An 18,908-nucleotide genomic window follows, 5' to 3' on the forward strand; every position below is an offset into this window, starting at 1 on the left:
CTCTCGTCTTTATCATTGAAGCCAACGGGCCTTGGTCACTGACCTGGAAGAGGCTGCGGCCGTTCCGGGAGTCTCCCCGGCCTTGGGCACACTGGGTACTTCGGCGCCTACGAAGGGGAGGTGACGGGCGGGGCTGCGCTGGGCTGGGCGCGGCGAGCGCGGGAACGTCCCGTCGGCGGGCGGTGTGGGCGGGGCCTCCCTTTGAACCCTGTTGGCTGGAATTTCGGTTCGGCTAGGGGTCCTGCGCGGCGGCTGCGGGGTCCGCGTTGGGCTTCACTGCGATGAAGCCCACCGCGGGGAGAGAGACGGAGAGCGGGGGAGACGCGGCGACAGGGGAGTGCGTGCAGAGGGTTCCGGTGCCGAGACCTCCCTCCATTGAGGAATTCAACATAGTGAAGCCCATTAGCCGGGGCGCCTTCGGGAAGGTGTACCTCGCGCAAAAAGGCGGCAAGTTGTATGCGGTGAAGGTAAGAAGTCAAGGTGTAAAGAAGAAAGGGAGTGTCCGGCCCAGCGGCCCTCCTTCCCGCCCCCTGAATTGGGCAGTCCCCAGGGCCGCCGGAGCGGTGAGACTGAGGTCCCTTGGCTTGCCAAAGCCCCCAGAGCCCTGGAGCTGACCTCTCCGCTTGGGTAACCTCAGGGCGGGCAATACGGGTGTCTGCCCTCTTCGCCGCCCTTCTCCTCGCGCCAAAACACTTAGGAGACAGCAGCACTTAGGAACCCCTTTTACTGATTTGGCCTTTACCTGGATTAAATTTGAAACAGTTATTTCCAAATTTCATTTTAATTCTATCTGTTAAACATAGGTTAATTTCTTTTGTTATTGAGATATAATTAACGTAGAACATACTGAGTTTCAGGTGTACACTATAATGATTCAGTATTTGTACATATGGCGAAATGATCACAGTATGTCTAGTTAACATCCCTCAGGACACAAATTGTTTTCTCTTGATGAGAACTTCTAAGATCTTAGCAACTTTCAAATAATACTATATTATTAACTATGCTGTGACATAGATTACTTCCCATATTAATAGAGCCCCATTTTTTCTCTTCAAACCTTTCATTATAAATCTAGACTGTACTTTTAAAGACCTAAGCTGAAAGATGTCCTAAATCACTCCTTTATCCTTGCAGCAGTATATATATCATTCCAAATGCATTCAAAAGCTTTCAGTGTTTTGAAGCTGTTCTGGCCACCTTGGTGCCCATCCACTCCCATTGTTTCAGATTACTCACATTTCAGCACTGATTTGATGGGATGATGGGAAGAAAGCAGCAGTCTGAGTGCAGGTGCAGTTTCAGTCTCCTGTGGACACTGCTCTGTGACTAGCTACCAGGCACCTGGAAATTGTACTTGAAACAGTTTCCAACCTGAACAATCCTCTCCACCAAACCACTCTGACTCCTGTATTCCCTCTTTCCATTTAATACCACCACCATCATCTCTGCCATTCAGCCTACAAAATTGAGTCATTTTAACTGTACTTGATCTGTATAGCCTGTCTCTCAACTAGTCCTGTCCATTCTGCCTTTTATTCATATTACCCCTTCCCTCCCAAGTCTGCCCAGGTCCCCATCTCCTAGGGAGAGGCAAGCTTCGAGTAAGTCGCTGTTTGCAGAAATCTCAAACCGTAAGCAAAATTCCTTTTGATGATGAACAAGCATACCTGCAGGGCTGCAGGGCTGCTCAGAAGCCTGTTCCTTTTCCTTCATTTTCTTTTGGCCCAGAGGTTAAAAGCAGGAGGCAAATACAGTATGAAGGCAGAGAACCCAAGCTGCTTCTATCTGTTACACCTAGCACCTTGGCCTTTTGCATCTGGCTTTTCTTAGCATGCTGTTTTTGAGGCTCATCAGGCCCTTAGTTCCATACCTAGTCTATAATAGGCCCCTAACTGGAATCACTTTTATTTTTTCATGTATTCCTTAGGCTGTTATGTGCAAGCTAAAGTTCAAATGCCTTAGAAAAGCAGTTACCCTCCAAGTTCTGGCTTTGAATTTCCACTGTATCTTTCCCATATCCAGGCCAATTGGCTAGTCTCTGCATGATGTGTATTATTTTGTTTCTGAGCTTATGTTTATGCTGGCAATACTCTAATGAATCTTTAGAACAAATATGCCCTTTTTTTGCTAATTGTCCTGAGAATTGATCTCATCGGTACTGATGAATCACTTTAGTGCTCCAATTTTAATGTAGATTGTACTTTTCCTTCTGTACCAATTACCTTGAAACCTGAAAGGGTAATTAGTTATTTTCTGTAGGACAGCATTTGAGACTTAAATTTCAGGAGTTCGAGTCATTCTCAAGATTTTTTTTCCCTAGGCAAGAGAAACTTTCTACACTCTTCCTCTTTCTGATTCTATTCCCATCCATCAAGGAATCAGAAGGGAAAAAAAATCTTACTAGCTACTGTTTCCCTGTGCCTAGATTCCTGATTATCTGGGGACTTATTAGGAATATTACTATCTTTTGGCTTTGTTAGAAGAACAGCAGAACAGGATCTTCTCCTAATATGTAGGGCAGTCGGGAATTTGTTTACTTCTTTTTCCTTCTCAAAAAGGAAGCAATACTTTTGCTACTTGATACCAAGATAAGCACTTCTATGTTGAGGAAAGTTTTTTTTTTCGGGCAGAATTTCCTGATGGCAATGTGAGATCCAAATGATATCTGCTTTCTCTCTCTGGTTGTTTTCATGAAGGCATCTTTGAAACCTGGGAACACCTTATAATAAAAAATAAAGTGAATGTGTCTGTTGTCATGTTATCTACTATAGGTTGTCAAAAAAGCAGACATGATCAACAAAAATATGACTCATCAGGTACAAGCTGAGAGGGATGCACTGGCACTAAGCAAAAGTCCTTTCATTGTCCATTTGTACTACTCACTGCAGTCAGCAAACAACGTCTACTTGGTGAGTAAGTAATTTTACATTTCTTTTCTCCCTTTAATCACTGAAGTCATTGACTTAAGATAGTGTCTGGGTTCACAGTACCTAGGTTTGGATCCCAACTCCTAACTTACTAGCTTTAGGACCTTGGCCAAGTTATCAGGTTACTGCACCTGTTCTATTTGCCAGGGTTTTCCAGGGTGAAAGAACTAATAAGGTGTCTGTGTATGTGTGGAGAGGGAGATTTATTTTAAGGAATTGCCCTGTGTGTTTGTGGGGGCTAGCAAGTCAAAAAACTAAAGAGCAGGCAGACTGGCTATAAACCTAGGGAAGAGCCGATGTTGCAGCTCAAGTCCAAAAGCAGTACAGAGACAGAAAATTCCCTCTTGCATGTGTCTTGGGGTGAGGTGCAGCAGTGGAAGGGAGGGAAAGACTAGGACACCACCTTGATCTTGTAAGACCTTCAACTGAATGGATGAGGCCCACCCACATTATGGAGAGAAAAATCAGCTTTTACTCAGTCTGCTGATTTAAATGTTCACCTCATCTAAAAAATACCTTCATAACAACATTTAGATTGGTGTTTCACCAAATGTCTAGGTACTGTGGATTAGCTGAACTGATGCATAAAATTAACTGCCATACCTCAGTTTTCATGCCTGCAAAATGGAGATAATGATAGTCCCAACCTTACCTTGAAGGTTATTTTGAAGCATGTGAAACAGTGTCTGAACACAGTGCCAGAATATTTTGTAGGCACAGGACATACACTTGACATACACTGTATAAAAGTTTGGTATATAATAAGAAAATCTAGGAAGTGGTAAATTTTGGGTGTGTGGACTTTGGGAGTTCTTGCTTTTCATTTAAAGCAACAACTCAGTATTCTAGTGAGGAATTTGAGGGGGACAGCAAGAGGCAAGGTCATTTTGACTACAGATTCTCGAAGTTCTGACTTCAGAGAAGGTCTATGGATCAAATGTTTGGTAACTCCAGTAGCTTCTGTCTAGTATGTACAAATGGTTTTCTATGAATGAATAGGCCTTTAAAATGTAGAATTTAGATATGGGATATATGTGTTTATTAGCAGAAGGCTCATTCTTTTCATAATTTGATTGCCTTTAAGAGTGGAAATCCTAATCCTTGATATGCTCAAGCTGTCTGTGACCCTGGAACATAATCGTGCCACACTGCAACTTTATGCTATACTGGTTTGAGACTGAACAGAACTCTGATGTGGAAGAACATGATATACAGCTTTAAGCTAAAGACATGCAAATTCAGGATAGGCCATAAAAAGAGTCTGATCTAAAACTCCCTTGGTACTTGATGATTAAGTCCATTCCTAATCTTCCAGTAAATCTGTGAATATATTTAGACTGATGTTAAATGTGGTTGCAAAGATTTAATGGGAAGGACAGAAAACTTAAGTAAAAGGTTTATTTAGAACAGTGGTGAGCCCCTTTTTTGCATTAGGACTAATTCAAGATAAAATTAAGTTTTTTACAAACCACAGTTGTTTAAATGAATGCATGTTAAATGTGATCATATTGCAAATGCTATTCTACTTATTTTTTCCTCTTAGTGATGACCTCATCTTTTTTAATGACTACATGGAATTCCATGGATTTATTTATGAATTCCATAATTTTTTTAGTGAATGCCCTATTGTTGAGTTGGTTTCTTTTTTAATGTTTGGTTTTTTTTTTTTTTTACTATTTTAAGTAACTCCAGTGAATACATTAGCATGAATTGCAGTGCATGGTTGTAATGACCTTCTCTGTGGAGAATAAGACCTGGTGATGCTGGGGGGAAGGATTTTGGAGTAAAGATACAAATTTGTATTAGAAATCACCCTCAAAGCAAGACTAAAGACAGCCCTTCAGGAAACCCCAAGGTTCTGAGAAAGCATGAGATGGGGGTTTACTTTTTAGCATGATACACTGTCTTAAGTCCAAAAAGCATATATATATAGTAGCAGTAAGAAGATGAAAGACTTTCTGTCTTTTAAGCCACTGGTTGGCAAACTGACCCAGTTTCTGTACAGTGCTTCTTCAGTGGACACATCTGATATCACCACCTTAAGTCAGTGGTCAAAGTTAACATCACCAGTAATAGAACACGCTAACTTTAGGTGTCTCATCTGGTGTGAATCAGTAAGGACTCAACGTTGCATATGCCGAAGATGTGTAGCATGACTCATGAGGAAATAATCAGAGGTCATGAAAGACTTCCCTCCACCACGCCCTAAAAAAAAGGAAAGACCTGTTCTGAATTAAAGGAGACTAAAGAGAAAGGACAACTAAATACCATGTGTGATCCTGGTTTGAGCATAGGAAATGAGGAAAGATGCTATCAGAGGCAAAATTGAGATAATCAGAGAAATATGAATATAGACTTCACATTAAATAACATATTTGCATTAACTTCCTTGAATTTTATTACACTGTAGTTATGCAAAATATCCTTATTAGGAGATATGTGATGAAGAATTTAGTGGTTGACAGGGCATGACCTCTTCAACAATATTCTTGAATTACTCAGCAAGAATTTTTTTTTATTAAGGTATCATTGATATACAATCACATGGCAACATTGTGGTCACTACATTCATCCATATTATCAAGTCGCAACCACATACCCCCTTACAGTCACTGACCATCAGCATAGTAAGATGCTATAGAGTCACTACTTGTCTTCTCTGTGCTACACTGTCTTCCCCGTGCCCGTTACATTATGTGTGCTAATCATAGTGTCCCTTAATCCCTTTATCCATCCCTCCCCACCCACCCTCCCCAGTACCTTTCCCTTTGATAACTGTTAGTCCATTCTTAGGTTTGTGAGTCTGCTGCTGTTTTGTTTCTTCAGTTTTTGCTTTGTTGTTATACCCCACAGAAGAGTGATATCATCTGGTACTTGACTTTCTCCACCTGGCTTGTTTCACTGAGCACAATATCCTCTAGCTCCATCCATGTGGTTGCAAATGGTAGGATTTCTTTACCTCTTATGGCCGAATAATACTCCACTGTGTATATGTACCGCATCTTCTTTTTCCATTCATCTACTGTTTGACATTTTGGTTGCTTCCATATCTTGGCTATTGTAAATAGTGCTGCAGTAAACATAGGGGTGCATATGTCTTTTTGAATCTGTGATCCTGTTTTCTTAGGGTAAATTCCTAGGAGCGGAATTCCTGGGTCAAATGGTATTTCTATTTTGAGTGTTTTGAGGAGCCTCCATACTGCTTTCCACAATGGTTGAACTAATATACATTCCCACCAGCAGTGTAGAAGGGTTCCCCTTCCTCCACATCCTCGCCAGCATTTGTTGTTTTGTCTTTTGAATGTTGGCCATGCTGACTTGTGTGTGGTGATATCTCACTGTGGTTTTAATTTGCATTTCCCTGATAAATAGCCATATGGAGCATCTTCATGTGCCTGTTGGCCATCTGAATTTCTTCTTTGGAGAACTGTCTCTTCATATCGTCTGCCCATTTTTTAATCGGGTTTTTTGCTTTTTGGGTGTTGAGGTGTGTAAGTTCTTTATGTATTTTGGATGTTAACCCCTTGTCAGATATGTCCTTTACAAATATATTCTCCCATACTGTAGGATGCCCTTTTGTTCTACTGATGGTGTCCTTTGCTGTACAGCAGCTTTTTAGTTTGATATAGTCCCACTTGTTCATTTTTGCTTTTGTTTCCCTTTTCCAGAGAGATATGTTCATGAAAAAGTTGCCCATGTTACATTCAAGAGATGTTTCTCTATGTTTTCTTCTAAGAGTTTTATGGTTTCATGACTGACATTCACGTCTTTGATCCATTTTGAGTTTACTTTTGTGTATGGAGTTAGACAATAATCCAGTTTCATTCTCTTACATGTAACTGTCCAGTTTTGCCAACACCAGTTGTTGAAGAGGCTGTCATTTCCCCAGTGTATATCCATGGCTCCTCTTTCAGATATTAATTGACCATATATGCTTGGGTTTGTATCTGGGCTCTCTATCCTGTCCCACTGGTCTATGGGTCTGTTCTTGTGCCAGTGCCAAATTGTCTTGATTACTGTGGCTTTGTAGTAGAGATTGAAGTCAGGGAGCATAATTCCCCCTGCTTTATTCTTCCTTCTCAGGATTGCTTTGGCTCTTCAGGGTCTTTGGTGGTTCCATATGAATTTTTGAACTATTTGTTACAGTTTGTTGAAGAATGCTGTTGGTATTTTGATAGGATTGCATTGAATCTGTAGATTGCTTTAGGCAGGATGGCCATTTTGACAATATTAATTCTTCCTAGCCAACAGCATGGGATGAATTTCAATTTATTAGTGTCCTCTTTAATTTCTCTTAAGAGTGTCTTCTAGTTTTCAGGGTATATGTAGGTCTTTCACTTCCTTGGTTAGGTTTATTCCTAGGTATTTTATTCTTTTGATGCAATTGTGAATGGCATTGTTTTCCTGATTTCTCTTTCTGCTAGTTTATTATTAGTGTATAGTAATATAAGAGATTTCTGTGTATTAATTTTGTAACCCACTACTTTGCTGAATTCTGATGTTAGTTCTAGGAGTTTTGGAGTGGATTCTTTTGTTTTTTTTATGTACAATATCATGTCATCTGCAATCTTCCTTGCCAATCTGGATGCCTTTTATTTCTTTGTGTTGTCTGATTGCTGGGCTAGGGCCTCCAGTACTATGTTGAATAAAAGTAGGGAGAATGGGCATCCTTGTCTTGTTCTCAGTCTTAGAGGAAAAGCTGAAAGCTTTTCACTGTTAAGTATGATGTTGGCTGTGGGTTTGTCATATACAGCCTTTCTTATGTTGAGCTACTTGCCCTCTATATCCATGTTGTTGGGAGTTTTTATCACGAATGTGTGTTGAATTTTATTGGTTGCTTTTTGACGTCTGTGGAGATGATCATGTGATTTTTGTCCATCTTTTATTGATATAGTGGATGATGTTGATGGATTTTCGAATATTGTACCATCCTTGCACCATTGGATGAATCTCACTCATCATGATGTCTAATTCTCTTGATGTATTTTTGAATTCGGCTTGCTAATATTTTGTTGAGTATTTTTGCATCTGTGTTCATTAGGGATATTGTTCTGTAGTTTTTTGTGTGTGTGGTGCCTTTGCCTTGTTTTGGTATTAGAGTGTTGTTGGATTCATAAAATGAGTTTGGAAGTATGCCCTCCTATTCTATTTTTTGGAAAACTTTAAGGAGAGTGGGTCTTATGTCTTCTCTAAATGTCTGATAAAATTCAGTGGCGAAGCCATCTGGTCCAGTAGTTTTTGATTACCGATTCAATTTCATTCCTGGTAATTGGTCTGTTCAGATTTTCTGTTTCTTACTGGATCAGTCTTGGAAGGTTGTATTTTTCTAGAAGGTTGTCCATTTCTTCTAGGTTATCCAGTTTGTTAGCATATAGTTTTTCATAGTATTCTCTAATAATTCTTTGTATTTCTGTGGTGTCTGTCATGATTTTTCCTTTGTCATTTCTGATTCTGTTTATGTGTGTAGATTCTCTTTTTTTCTTGATAAGTCTGGCTAGGGGGTTATCTATTTTGTTTATTTTTCAAAGGACCAGCTCTTAGTTTCATAAATTTTTTCTGTTGTGTTGTTCTTCTCAATTTTATTTATTTATTCTCTGATCATTATTATTTCCCTCTTTCTGCTGATTTTGGGCTTATGTGTTCTTCTTTTCCCAGGTTCAATAATTGTGAATTTAGACTGTTCATTTGGGATAATTCTTCCTTTTTTAAATAGGCCTGGATTGCTATATACTTTCCTCTTAGAACTGCTTGCTGCATCCCACAGGAGTTGAGGCGTTGCGCTATTGTTGTCATTTGTTTCCATATATTGTTTGATCTCTGTTTTAATTTGGTCATTGATCCATTGATCATTAAGGAGCATATTGTTGAGCCTCCATGTGCTTGTGAGCCTTTTTGCTTTCTTTGTACAGTTCACTTCTATTTTCCTACCTTTTGATCTGAGAAGTTGGTTGGTACAGTTTTGGTCTTTTTGAATTTGCTGAGGCTCTTTTTGTGCCCTGGTATATGATCTATTCTTGAAAATGATCCATGTGCACTTGAGAAGAATTTGTATCCTGCTGCTTTTGGATGGAGTGTTCTATAGCTGTCTGTTAGGTCCATCTGTTCTAATGTGTTCTTTAGTGCCTCTGTTTCCTTACTTATTTTCTGTCTGGGTTATCTGTACTTTGGAGTGAGTGATGTGTTGAAGTCTCCTAAAATGAATGCATTTCATTCTATTTCCCCCTTTAATTCTGTTAGTATTTGTTTCACATATGTAGGTGCTCCTGTGTTGGGTCCATAGATATTTATAATGGTTATATCCTTTTGTTGGACTGACCCCTTTATTATTATGTAATGTCCTTCATTTACTGTTTTTGTTTTGAAGTCTGTTTTGTCTGATACAAGCACTGCAACTCCTGCTTTTTTCTCCCAATTGTTTGCATGACATAACTTTTCCATCCCTTCACTTTTAGTCTGTGTTGTTTTTGGGTTTGAAGTGAGTCTCTTGTAGGCCACATTAGGAAGGGTCTTGCTTTTTCATCCATTCTGTAACTCTGTGTCTTTTGATTGGTGCATTCAGTCCATTTACATTTAGGATTATTATTGATTGATATGTACTTACTGCCGTTGCAGGCTTTGAATTTGTGGTTACCAAAGGTTCAAGGGCAGCTTCTTTTCTATCTAGCAGTCTACCTTAATTCACTTATTATGCTATTATAAACACAGTCTGATGATTATTTTTTCTCTCCCTTCTTTTTCTTCCCCCTCCACTCTTTATATGTTAGGTATCATATTTTGAACTCTTTGTGTAGCCCTTGACTGACTTTATGAGTAGCTGATTTAATTTTACATTTGGTTAGTATTTAGTTGGTCTACTTGCTTTTCTGTGGTTTTATTTTCTCTGGTAATATAGTAGTTCTAGGCATGTAGTTTTAGGCATACTTCCATCCAGAGCAGTCCCTTTAAAATACACTGTACAGATGGTTCATGGGAGGTAGATTTCCTCATTTTTTCTTACCTGGGAATTGTTTAACCCCTCGTTCGAATTTAAATTATAATCTTGCTGGTAGAGTATTCTTGGATCAAGGCCCTTCTGTTTCGTTGCATTGAATTTATCATGCCACACCCTTCTGGCCTGTAAGGTTTCTGCTGAGAAGTCTGCAGATAACTAGATGGGTTTTCCTTTGTCGGTGATCTTTTTTCTCTCCCTGACTGCTTTTAATACTCTGTCCTTGATCTTTACCATTTTATTATTGTATGTCTTGGTGTTGTCTTCCTTGGATCCCTTGTGTTGGGAGATCTGTAGATTTCCATGGCCTGATAGACTGTTTACTTGCCCAGATTCGGGAAGTTTTCAGCAATTATTTCTTCAAAGATCCTTTTTATCCCTTTTTTCTCTCTTCTTTTTCTTCTTGTGTCCCTGTAATGCATTCTTGTCCACCTGTTCCATTTGGATTGGCCACACAGTTGTCTTATATTCTTTCATTCCTAGAGATTCTTTTTTATCTCTCTGCCTCAGCTTCTCTGTATTCCTCTTCTCTCATTTCTACTTCATTTACTGCCTCCTCTACCTCACCTAATCTGCTTTTAAATCCCTCCATTGTTTGTTTCATTTCAGTTATGTCCCTCCTGAATTTGTCCCTAAGCTCTTGAATATTTTTCTGTAGCTCCATTAGCATGCTTGTGACTTTTATTTTGAATTCTTTTTCAGGAAGATTTGTGATTTCAGTCTCACCAAACCCTCTTTCTGGTGTTTGAGGGATTTTGAATTGAACAAGGTTCTGCCTTTCCATAGTCCTGGAGCAATGGGAGTGGTGGCAGGTGAGTGGCACAGGTGTCAGCTGGGAGGAAAAAGTTCCTTCCTGCTTGCTGGTCACTGTGCCTCTCTTCACTGTTTGTGCTAGTTAACCACGTGCAGGGAGCAACCTGTAGGTTAATCCCCTAAACTGCTGTGGATGGGGTTGCCCTTGGGATGACCTAGGGTGATGGCGGGGTTGCAGTCGACTGGCGCAGCACCCGCGAGAACAAAGCTGTTTCATGCTTCCTGGTCTCAGCGCCCATCTCTGCTGTCTTTGCCGGTCAACCGCATGCAGGGAGCAGCCTCTGGGTCTGGGCCCCTTAGTGGTGCGCAGGGAGAAGCCTCTGCGTTAAGCTCTGTAGTTGCTGTAGGCAGGGCTGCCCTCCGGCTGGTCTCCACAATGGCCAGGACAGCTGGTTTGCTCGCAGGTGCTGGCAGGGTGAAAGGAACTGCAGGGTGCTTGTCGTGGTGAGGGGCCTTGGGGCTGCATTACCAACCAGGGGGATAGGTCGCCTGAAGCTCCTGAAAGTTTCCAGCCTGCTGAGCCGAGTGTTCCAGGACAATTTTGTCCACCTGTTTCTTCTCCTAAACCCTTGCCCCTTTAAAAGAGAAGTCTTTTTTTTTTTTTTCAACTGGTAACAGATTTATTTATTTATTTATTTGTTTGTTTGTTTTTGTTTTGAGAGGGCATCTCTCATATTTATTGATCAAATGGTTGTTAACAACAATAAAATTCAGTATACGGGGGTCAACGCTCAATGTACAATCATTAATCCATCTCAAGCCTAATTCTCGTCAGTCTCCAATCTTCTGAAGCATAACGAACAAGTTCTTACATGGTGAACGAATTCTTACATAGTGAATAAATTCTTACATGGTGAACAGTACAAGGGCATTCATCACAGAAACTTTCGGTTTTGATCATGCATTATGACCTATAAACAATCAGGTCAAATATGAATATTCGTTTGATTTTTGTACTTGATTTATCTGTTGATCCCACATTTCTCCTATTATTATTATTATTTTTATTTTTAATAAAATGCTGAAGTGGTAGGTAGATGCAAGGTAAAGGTAGAAAACATAGCTTAGTGCTGTAAGAGGGCAAATGTAGATGATCAGATGATCAGGTGTGTGCCTATGGACTAAGTATTAATCCAGGCTAGACAAGGGCAGCAAGACATCCACGGATGCAGAAGATTTCTCTCAAAGCAGGGGGGGTGAGGTTCTGAGCCTCACCTCTGTTGATCCCCAAATTCTCACCTTATGGCCCCCCTGCGACTGTGCCTGTCTTAGGTTGTTCCTCCCTTGGGGAATCTTACCCGTCTCTGGCTAACCAGTCATCTTCCGGGGCCATACAGGGAAATGTAAAGTTAGTAAGTGAGAGAGAAGCCATATTGTTTGCAAAGGTTAGCTTTTTACTTCTTTGCAGGTTTATGCCCTGTGGCTTCCATGCCCAGCACTTGTCTCGAGGTATCTTTACCACCTGGAGGAATTATGATACTCGGTAACTTCGATATGAGGTGCGAATTCTATTTAAGGGTTGTAATTAGGAAGGAAGAAGAAAAGGTATAGAAGTAGCATATGGAAGAAAACATGGGAGGATTGATTATTTCTTTGACATATCTTCTTGTATAGTACCTTAAGTATGTATAGTTTTAAACTACTAACTAATTTGCACACGCATATTAACATAATAGGAATACGGTAACATAAACAAAGCAAATCTATAATTACCATCCATCTCCAGTGAAGCGAAGAAAACCATTTAGGCACCCTAGGCATTTGTGAAAATTTATCTATGATATGATGGATATTGTCCAACTGTACTTGAACCATCAGACAAATTAAAGCAGCCCATTTCTGGGATCTGTTCACATCCCATATGTTCTTTTATCCATTGATAGTCTATAGTCATGAGATTTTGGAGTGCTACAACTTGCACCCCTCCCAACTCCTGGTTGAGTTCCAACAGTACAGATCCGGTCAAATTCGTTGTCTCACTGTATGCACATGCCAGCCTAGACATCTCCCTCCTCATTCCTATGGCAAGTCCAGGAGACAGTGGGGTGGACGAAGCCACAACCGCAGCATCGTCCGGATACCTGTGGAGGCTTTTTGATGATCATCCCCTGACACAAGTCCTCCTGAGAGTGCTGATGACGGAAGCTCCTCCTCATATCGTATCTTAGTTCATTTTCTGGGTATCCAAGCTAGGCCTTGATCTTCTGCATAGAAACAAACAGACCCTTTGCCCACACTTTGACATGCCCTCTATACCACTGTGCAGAACTCATTGGAGGTCAGCACACAGTAACTGCTTGTTTTTTTTTTTTAATTAAGAGAAAGGAATATTATCAGAAAAGAGTACCTCCATACCTGATCATCTGACACCCTTTAAGTGATCAACATTAAGGATATTTAAAGCATGCGTTGATCTTTGATTTACCAATAGTTTTATCCTGTCAAGGAGTAATCCCCCTTTTCTTTCTTTCTTTCTTTTTTTTTTTTTTTAATTTTTAATCTACACTTACATGAAGAATACTATGTTTACTATGCTCTCCCCTATATCAGGTCCCCCCTAACAACCACATTACGGTTACTGTCCATCAGCTTAGCAAAATGTTGTAGAGTCACTACTTGTCCTCTCTGTGTTGTGCAGCCCACCCTCCCCTTTCTCCCTCCCCCCATGCATGCTAATCTTAATACCCCCCTTCTTGTTCCCCCCCATCCCTCCCTGCCCACCCATCCTCCCCAGTTCCTTTCCCTTTGGTACCTGTTAGTCCATTTTTGGGTTCTGTAATTCCGCTGCTGTTTTGTTCCTTCAGTTTTTCCTTTGTTCCTATACTCCTCAGATGAGTGAAATCATTTGGTATTTCTCTTTCTCCTCTTGGCTTATTTCACTGAGCATAATACTCTCCAGCTCCATCCATGTTGCTGCAAATGGTTGGATTTTTCCACTTCTTATGGCTGAGTAGTATTCCATTGTGTATATGTACCACATCTTCTTTATCCATACATCTACCGATGGACATTTAGGTGCTTCCAATTCTTGGCTATTGTAAATAGTGCTGCGATAAACATAGGGGTGCATCTGTCTGTCTCAAACTTGATTGCTGCGTTCTTAGGGTAAATTCCTAGGAGTGGAATTCCTGGGTCAAATGGTAGGTCTGTTTTGAGCATTTTGATGAACCTCCATACTGCTTTCCACAATGGTTGAACTAATTTACATTCCCACCAGCAGTGTACGAGGGTTCCCCTTTCTCCACAGCCTTGCCAACATTTGTTGTTGTTTGTCTTTTGGATGGCAGCTATCCTTACTGGTGTGAGGTGATACCTCATTGTAGTTTTAATTTGCATTTCTCTGATAATTAGCAGTGTGGAGCATCTTTTCATGTGTCTCTTGGCCATCTGTATTTCTTTTTTGGAGAACTGTCTGTTCAGTTCCTCTGCCCATTTTTTAATTGGGTTATTTGTTTTTTGTTTGTTGAGGCGTGTGAGCTCTTTATTTATTCTGGACGTCAAGCCTTTATCGGATCTGTCATTTTCAAATATATTCTCCCATACTGTAGGGTTCCTTTTTGTTCTATTGATGGTGTCTTTCGCTGTACAGAAGCTTTTCAGCTTAATGTAGTCCCACTTGCTCATTTTTGCTGTTGTTTTCCTTGCCCGGGGAGATATGTTCAAGAAGAGGTCACTCATGTTTATGTCTCAGAGGTTTTTGCCTATGTTTTTTTCCAAGAGTTTAATGGTTTCATGACTTACATTCAGGTCTTTGATCCATTTTGAGTTTACCTTTGTATATGGGGTTAGACAATGGTCCAGTTTCATTCTCCTACATGTAGCTGTCCAGTTTTGCCAGCACCATCTGTTGAAGAGACTGTCATTTTGCCATTGTATGTCCATGGCTCCTTTATCAAATATTAATTGACCATATATGTTTGGGTTAATTTCTGGGGTCTCTAATCTGTTCCACTGGTCTGTGGCTCTGTTCTTGTGCCAGTACCAAATTGTCTTGATTACTATGGCTTTGTAGTAGAGCTTGAAGTTGGGGAGTGAGATCCCCCCTGCTTTATTCTTCTTTTTCAGGATTGCTTTGGCTATTCGGGGTCTTTGGTGTTTCCATATGAATGTTTGAATTATTTGTTCCAATTCATTGAAGAATGTTGCTGGTAATTTGAGAGGGATTGCATCAAATCTGTATATTGCTTTGGGCAGGATGGCCATTTTGACGATATTAATTCTTCCTAGCCATGAGCATGGGATGAGTTTCCATTTATTAGTGTCCCCTTTAATTTCTCTTAAGAGTGACTTGTAGTTTTCAGAGTATAAGTCTATCACTTCTTTGGTTAGGTTTATTCCTAGGTATTTTATTCTTTTTGATGCAATGGTGAATGGAATTGTTTTCCTGATTTCTCTTTCTATTGATTCGTTGTTAGTGTATAGGAAAGCTACAGATTTCTGTGTGTTAATTTTGTATCCTGCAACTTTGCTGTATTCCGATATCAGTTCTAGTAGTTTTGGAGTGGAGTCTTTAGGGTTTTTTATGTACAGTATCATATCATCTGCAAATAGTGACAGTTTAACTTCTTCTTTACCAATATGGATTCCTTGTATTTCTTTGTTTTGTCTGATTGCCGTGGCTAGGACCTCCAGTACTATGTTAAATAGCAGTGGGGAGAGTGGGCATCCCTGTCTGGTTCCCGATCTCAGAGAAAATGCTTTCAGCTTCTCGCTGTTCAGTATAATGCTGGCTGTGGGTTTATGATATATGGCCTTTATTATGTTGAGGTACTTGCCCTCTATTCCCATTTTGCTGAGAGTTTTTATCATGAATGGATGTTGAATTTTGTCAAATGCTTTTTCAGCATCTATGGAGATGATCATGTGGTTTTTGTCTTTCTTTTTGTTGATGTGGTGGATGATGTTGATGGATTTTCGAATGTTGTACCATCCTTGCATCCCTGGGATGAACCCCACTTGGTCATGGTGTATGATCCTTTTGATATACTGTTGAATTCTGTTTGCTAATATTTTATGGAGTATTTTTGCATCTACATTCATCAGGGATATTGGTCTGTAATTTTCTTTTTTGGTGGGGTCTTTGCCTGGTTTTGGTATTAGGGTGATGTTGGCCTCATAGAATGAGTTTGGGGGTATTCCCTCTTCTTCTATTTTGTGGAACACTTTAAGGAGAATGGGTATTATGTCTTCTCTGTGTGTCTGATAAAATTCCGAGGTAAATCCGTCCGGCCCCGGGGTTTTGTTCTTGGGTAGTTTTTTGATTACTGTTTCAATTTCTTTGCTCGTAATTGGTTTGTTTAACTTTTGTGTTTCTTCCTTGGTCAGTCTTGGGAGGTTGTATTTTTCTAGGAAGTTGTCCATTTCTTCTAGGTTTTCCAGCTTGTTGGCGTATAGGTTTTCATAGTAGTCTTTAATAATTCTTTGTATTTCTGTGGAGTCTGTCGTGATTTTTCCATTCTCATTTCTGATTATGTTGATTTGTGTTGACTCTCTTTTACTCTTAATAAGTTGGGCTAGAGGCTTATCTATTTTGTTTATTTTCTCGAAGAACTAGCTCTTGGTTTCGTTGATTTTTGCTATTGTTTTATTCTTCTCAATTTTGTTTATTTCTTCTCTGATCTTTATTATGTCCCTCCTTCTGCTGACTTTAGGCCTCATTTGTTCTTCTTTTTCCAGTTTTAATAATTGTGATGTTAGACTATTCATTTGGGATTGTTCTTCCTTCTTCAAGTGTGCCTGGATTGCTATATACTTTCCTCTTAAGACTGCTTTCGCTGCATCCCACAGAAGTTGGGGCTTAGTGTTGTTGTCATTTGTTTCTATATATTCCTTGATCTCTATTTTGATTTGTTCATTGATCCATTGATTATTAGTAGCATGTTGTTAAGCCTCCATGTGTTTGTGAGCCTTTTTGTTTTCTTTGTAGAATTTATTTCTACTTTCATACCTTTGTGATCTGAAAAATTGGTTGGTAGAATTTCAATATTGTGGAATTTACTGAGGCTCTTTTTGTGAGCTAGTATGTGGTCTATTCTGGAGAATGTTCCATGTGCACTTGAGAAGAATGTATATCCTGTTGCTTTTGGATGTAGAGTTCTATAGATGTCTATTAGGTCCATCTGTTCTAGTGTGTTGTTCAGTGCCTGTGTGTCTTTACTTATTTTCTGCCCGGTGGATCTATCCTTTGGGGTGAGTGGTGTGTTGAAGTCTCCTACAATGAATGCATTGCAGTCTATTTCCCTCTTTAGTTCTGTTAGTATTTGCTTCACATATGCTGGTGCTCCTTTATTGGTTGCATATATATTTAGAATGGTTATATCCTCTTGTTGGACTGAGCCCTTTATCATTATGTAGTATCCTTCTTTATCTCTTGTTACTTTCTTTGTTTTGAAGTCTATTTTGTCTGATATTAGTACTGCAACCCCTGCTTTCTTCTCACTGTTGTTTGCCTGAAATATGTTTTTCCATCCCTTGACTTTTAGTCTATGCTTATCTTTGGGTTTAAGGTGAGTTTCTTGTAAGCAGCATATAGATGGGTCTTGCTTTTTTATCCATTCTATTACTCTATGTCTTTTGATTGGTGCATTAAGTCCATTTACATTTAGGGTGACTATTGAGAGATATGTACTTATTGCCATTGCAGGCTTTAGATTCGTGGTTACCAAAGGTTCAAGGTTAGCTTCTTTAGTATCTTACTGCCTAACTTAGCTCGCTTATTGAACTGTTATATACACTGTCTGGAGATTCTTTTCTTCTCTCCCTTCTTATTTCTCCTCCTCCATTCTTCATATGTTGTGTGTTTTGTTCTCTGCTCTTTTTAGGGGTGCTCCCATCTAGAGCAGTCCCTGTAGGATGCCCTGTAGAGGTGGTTTGTGCGAAGCAAATTCCCTCAGCTTTTGCTTGTCTGGGAATTGTTTAATCCCGCCATCATATTTAAATGATAGTCGTGCTGGATACAGTATCCTTGGTTCAAGGCCCTTCTGTTTCATTGCATTAAGTATATCATGCCATTCTCTTCTGGCCTGTAGGGTTTCTGTCGAGAAGTCTGATGTTAGCCTGATGGGTTTTCCTTTATAGGTGACCTTGTTCTCTCTAGCTGCCTTTAAAACTCTTTCCTTGTCCTTGATCCTTGCCATTTTAATTACTATGTGTCTTGGTGTTGCCCTCCTTGGATCCTTTCTGTTGGGAGTTCTGTGTAATTCCATGGTCTGTTCGATTATTTCCTCCCCCAGTTTGGGGAAGTTTTCAGCAATTATTTCTTCAAAGACCCTTTCTATCCCTTTTCCTCTTTCTTCTTCTTCTGGTATCCCTATAATACGAATATTATTCCTTTTGGCTTGGTCACATATTTCTCTTAGTGTTGTTTCATTCCTGGAGATCCTTTTATCTCTCTCTATGTCAGCTTCTATACGTTCCTGTTCTCTGGCTTCTATTCCTTCAATGGCCTCTTGCATCTTATCCATTCTGCTTATAAATCCTTCCAGGGATTGTTTCACTTCTGTGATCTCCTTCCTTACATCTGTGATCTCCTTCCGGACTTCATCCCACTGCTCTTGCATTTTTCTCTGCATCTCTGTCAGCATGTTCATGATTTTTATTTTGAATTCTTTTTCAGGAGGACTAGTTAAGTCTGTCTCCCTCTCAGGTGTTGTCTCTGTGATCTTTGTCTGCCTGTAGTTTTGCCTTTTCATGGTGCTAGAGATAGTGTGCAGGGCTGGTACAAGTGACCACTGTAAGAGCTTCCCTTTTTGTTGGTTTGTGGCCTTCCTCTCCTAGGAGAATAGCGACCTCTAGTGGCTTGTGCTGGACAGCTGTGCACAGACAGGGCTTCTGCTTCCTGCCCAGTTGCTATGGGGTTTATCTCTGCTGTTGCTGTGGGCTTGGCCTGGCTGGGGCTGTTCCTCCAAAATGGTGGAGCCCCGTTGGAGGGGGAGCGGCCGGGAGGCTATTTATCTCTGTAAGGGGCCTCTGTGCTCCCTGCTGCCCAGGGGATTAGAGTGCCCAGAGATCCCCAGATTCCCTGCCTCTGGTCTAAGTGACCTGTCCTGCCCCTTTAAGACTTCCAAAAAGCACTCTCCAAACCAAAACAACAACAGTAACTATGAGAGAGGGAACAGAAAGAAAAAAAAAGGAAAAAACACGCGATTTTTTTTTTTTTGTCTTCAGGTGCCGGTCCC

General features: G+C 40.2%; 1 protein-coding gene across 6 annotated transcripts in view; it reads left to right on the top strand.

Annotated features, from left to right (window-relative positions):
• LOC108387295 (serine/threonine-protein kinase greatwall) overlaps positions 1 to 18,908 on the top strand; it is an 84,609-nt gene that overhangs the window by 29,350 nt on the left and 36,351 nt on the right. Inside the window, exons 1-2 of one of the 6 annotated variants that reach the window (XR_012127987.1) lie at positions 143 to 467; positions 2,775 to 2,912. Coding sequence is in view for 4 of the 6 variants with exons in the window: in XM_037006021.2 (XP_036861916.2) it covers positions 282 to 467; positions 2,775 to 2,916 (328 nt within the window). In the remaining 2 variants the exon portion in view is untranslated. Of the gene's footprint in view, positions 1 to 142; positions 468 to 2,774; positions 2,917 to 18,908 lie in introns of those variants that run through there. The other 5 variants (XM_037006017.2, XM_037006016.2, XM_037006021.2 and 2 more) reach the window with 5 other exon arrangements.

The sequence above is a fragment of the Manis javanica genome, chromosome 2 (assembly GCF_040802235.1).
Source record: "Manis javanica isolate MJ-LG chromosome 2, MJ_LKY, whole genome shotgun sequence".
Taxonomy (NCBI): domain Eukaryota; kingdom Metazoa; phylum Chordata; class Mammalia; order Pholidota; family Manidae; genus Manis; species Manis javanica.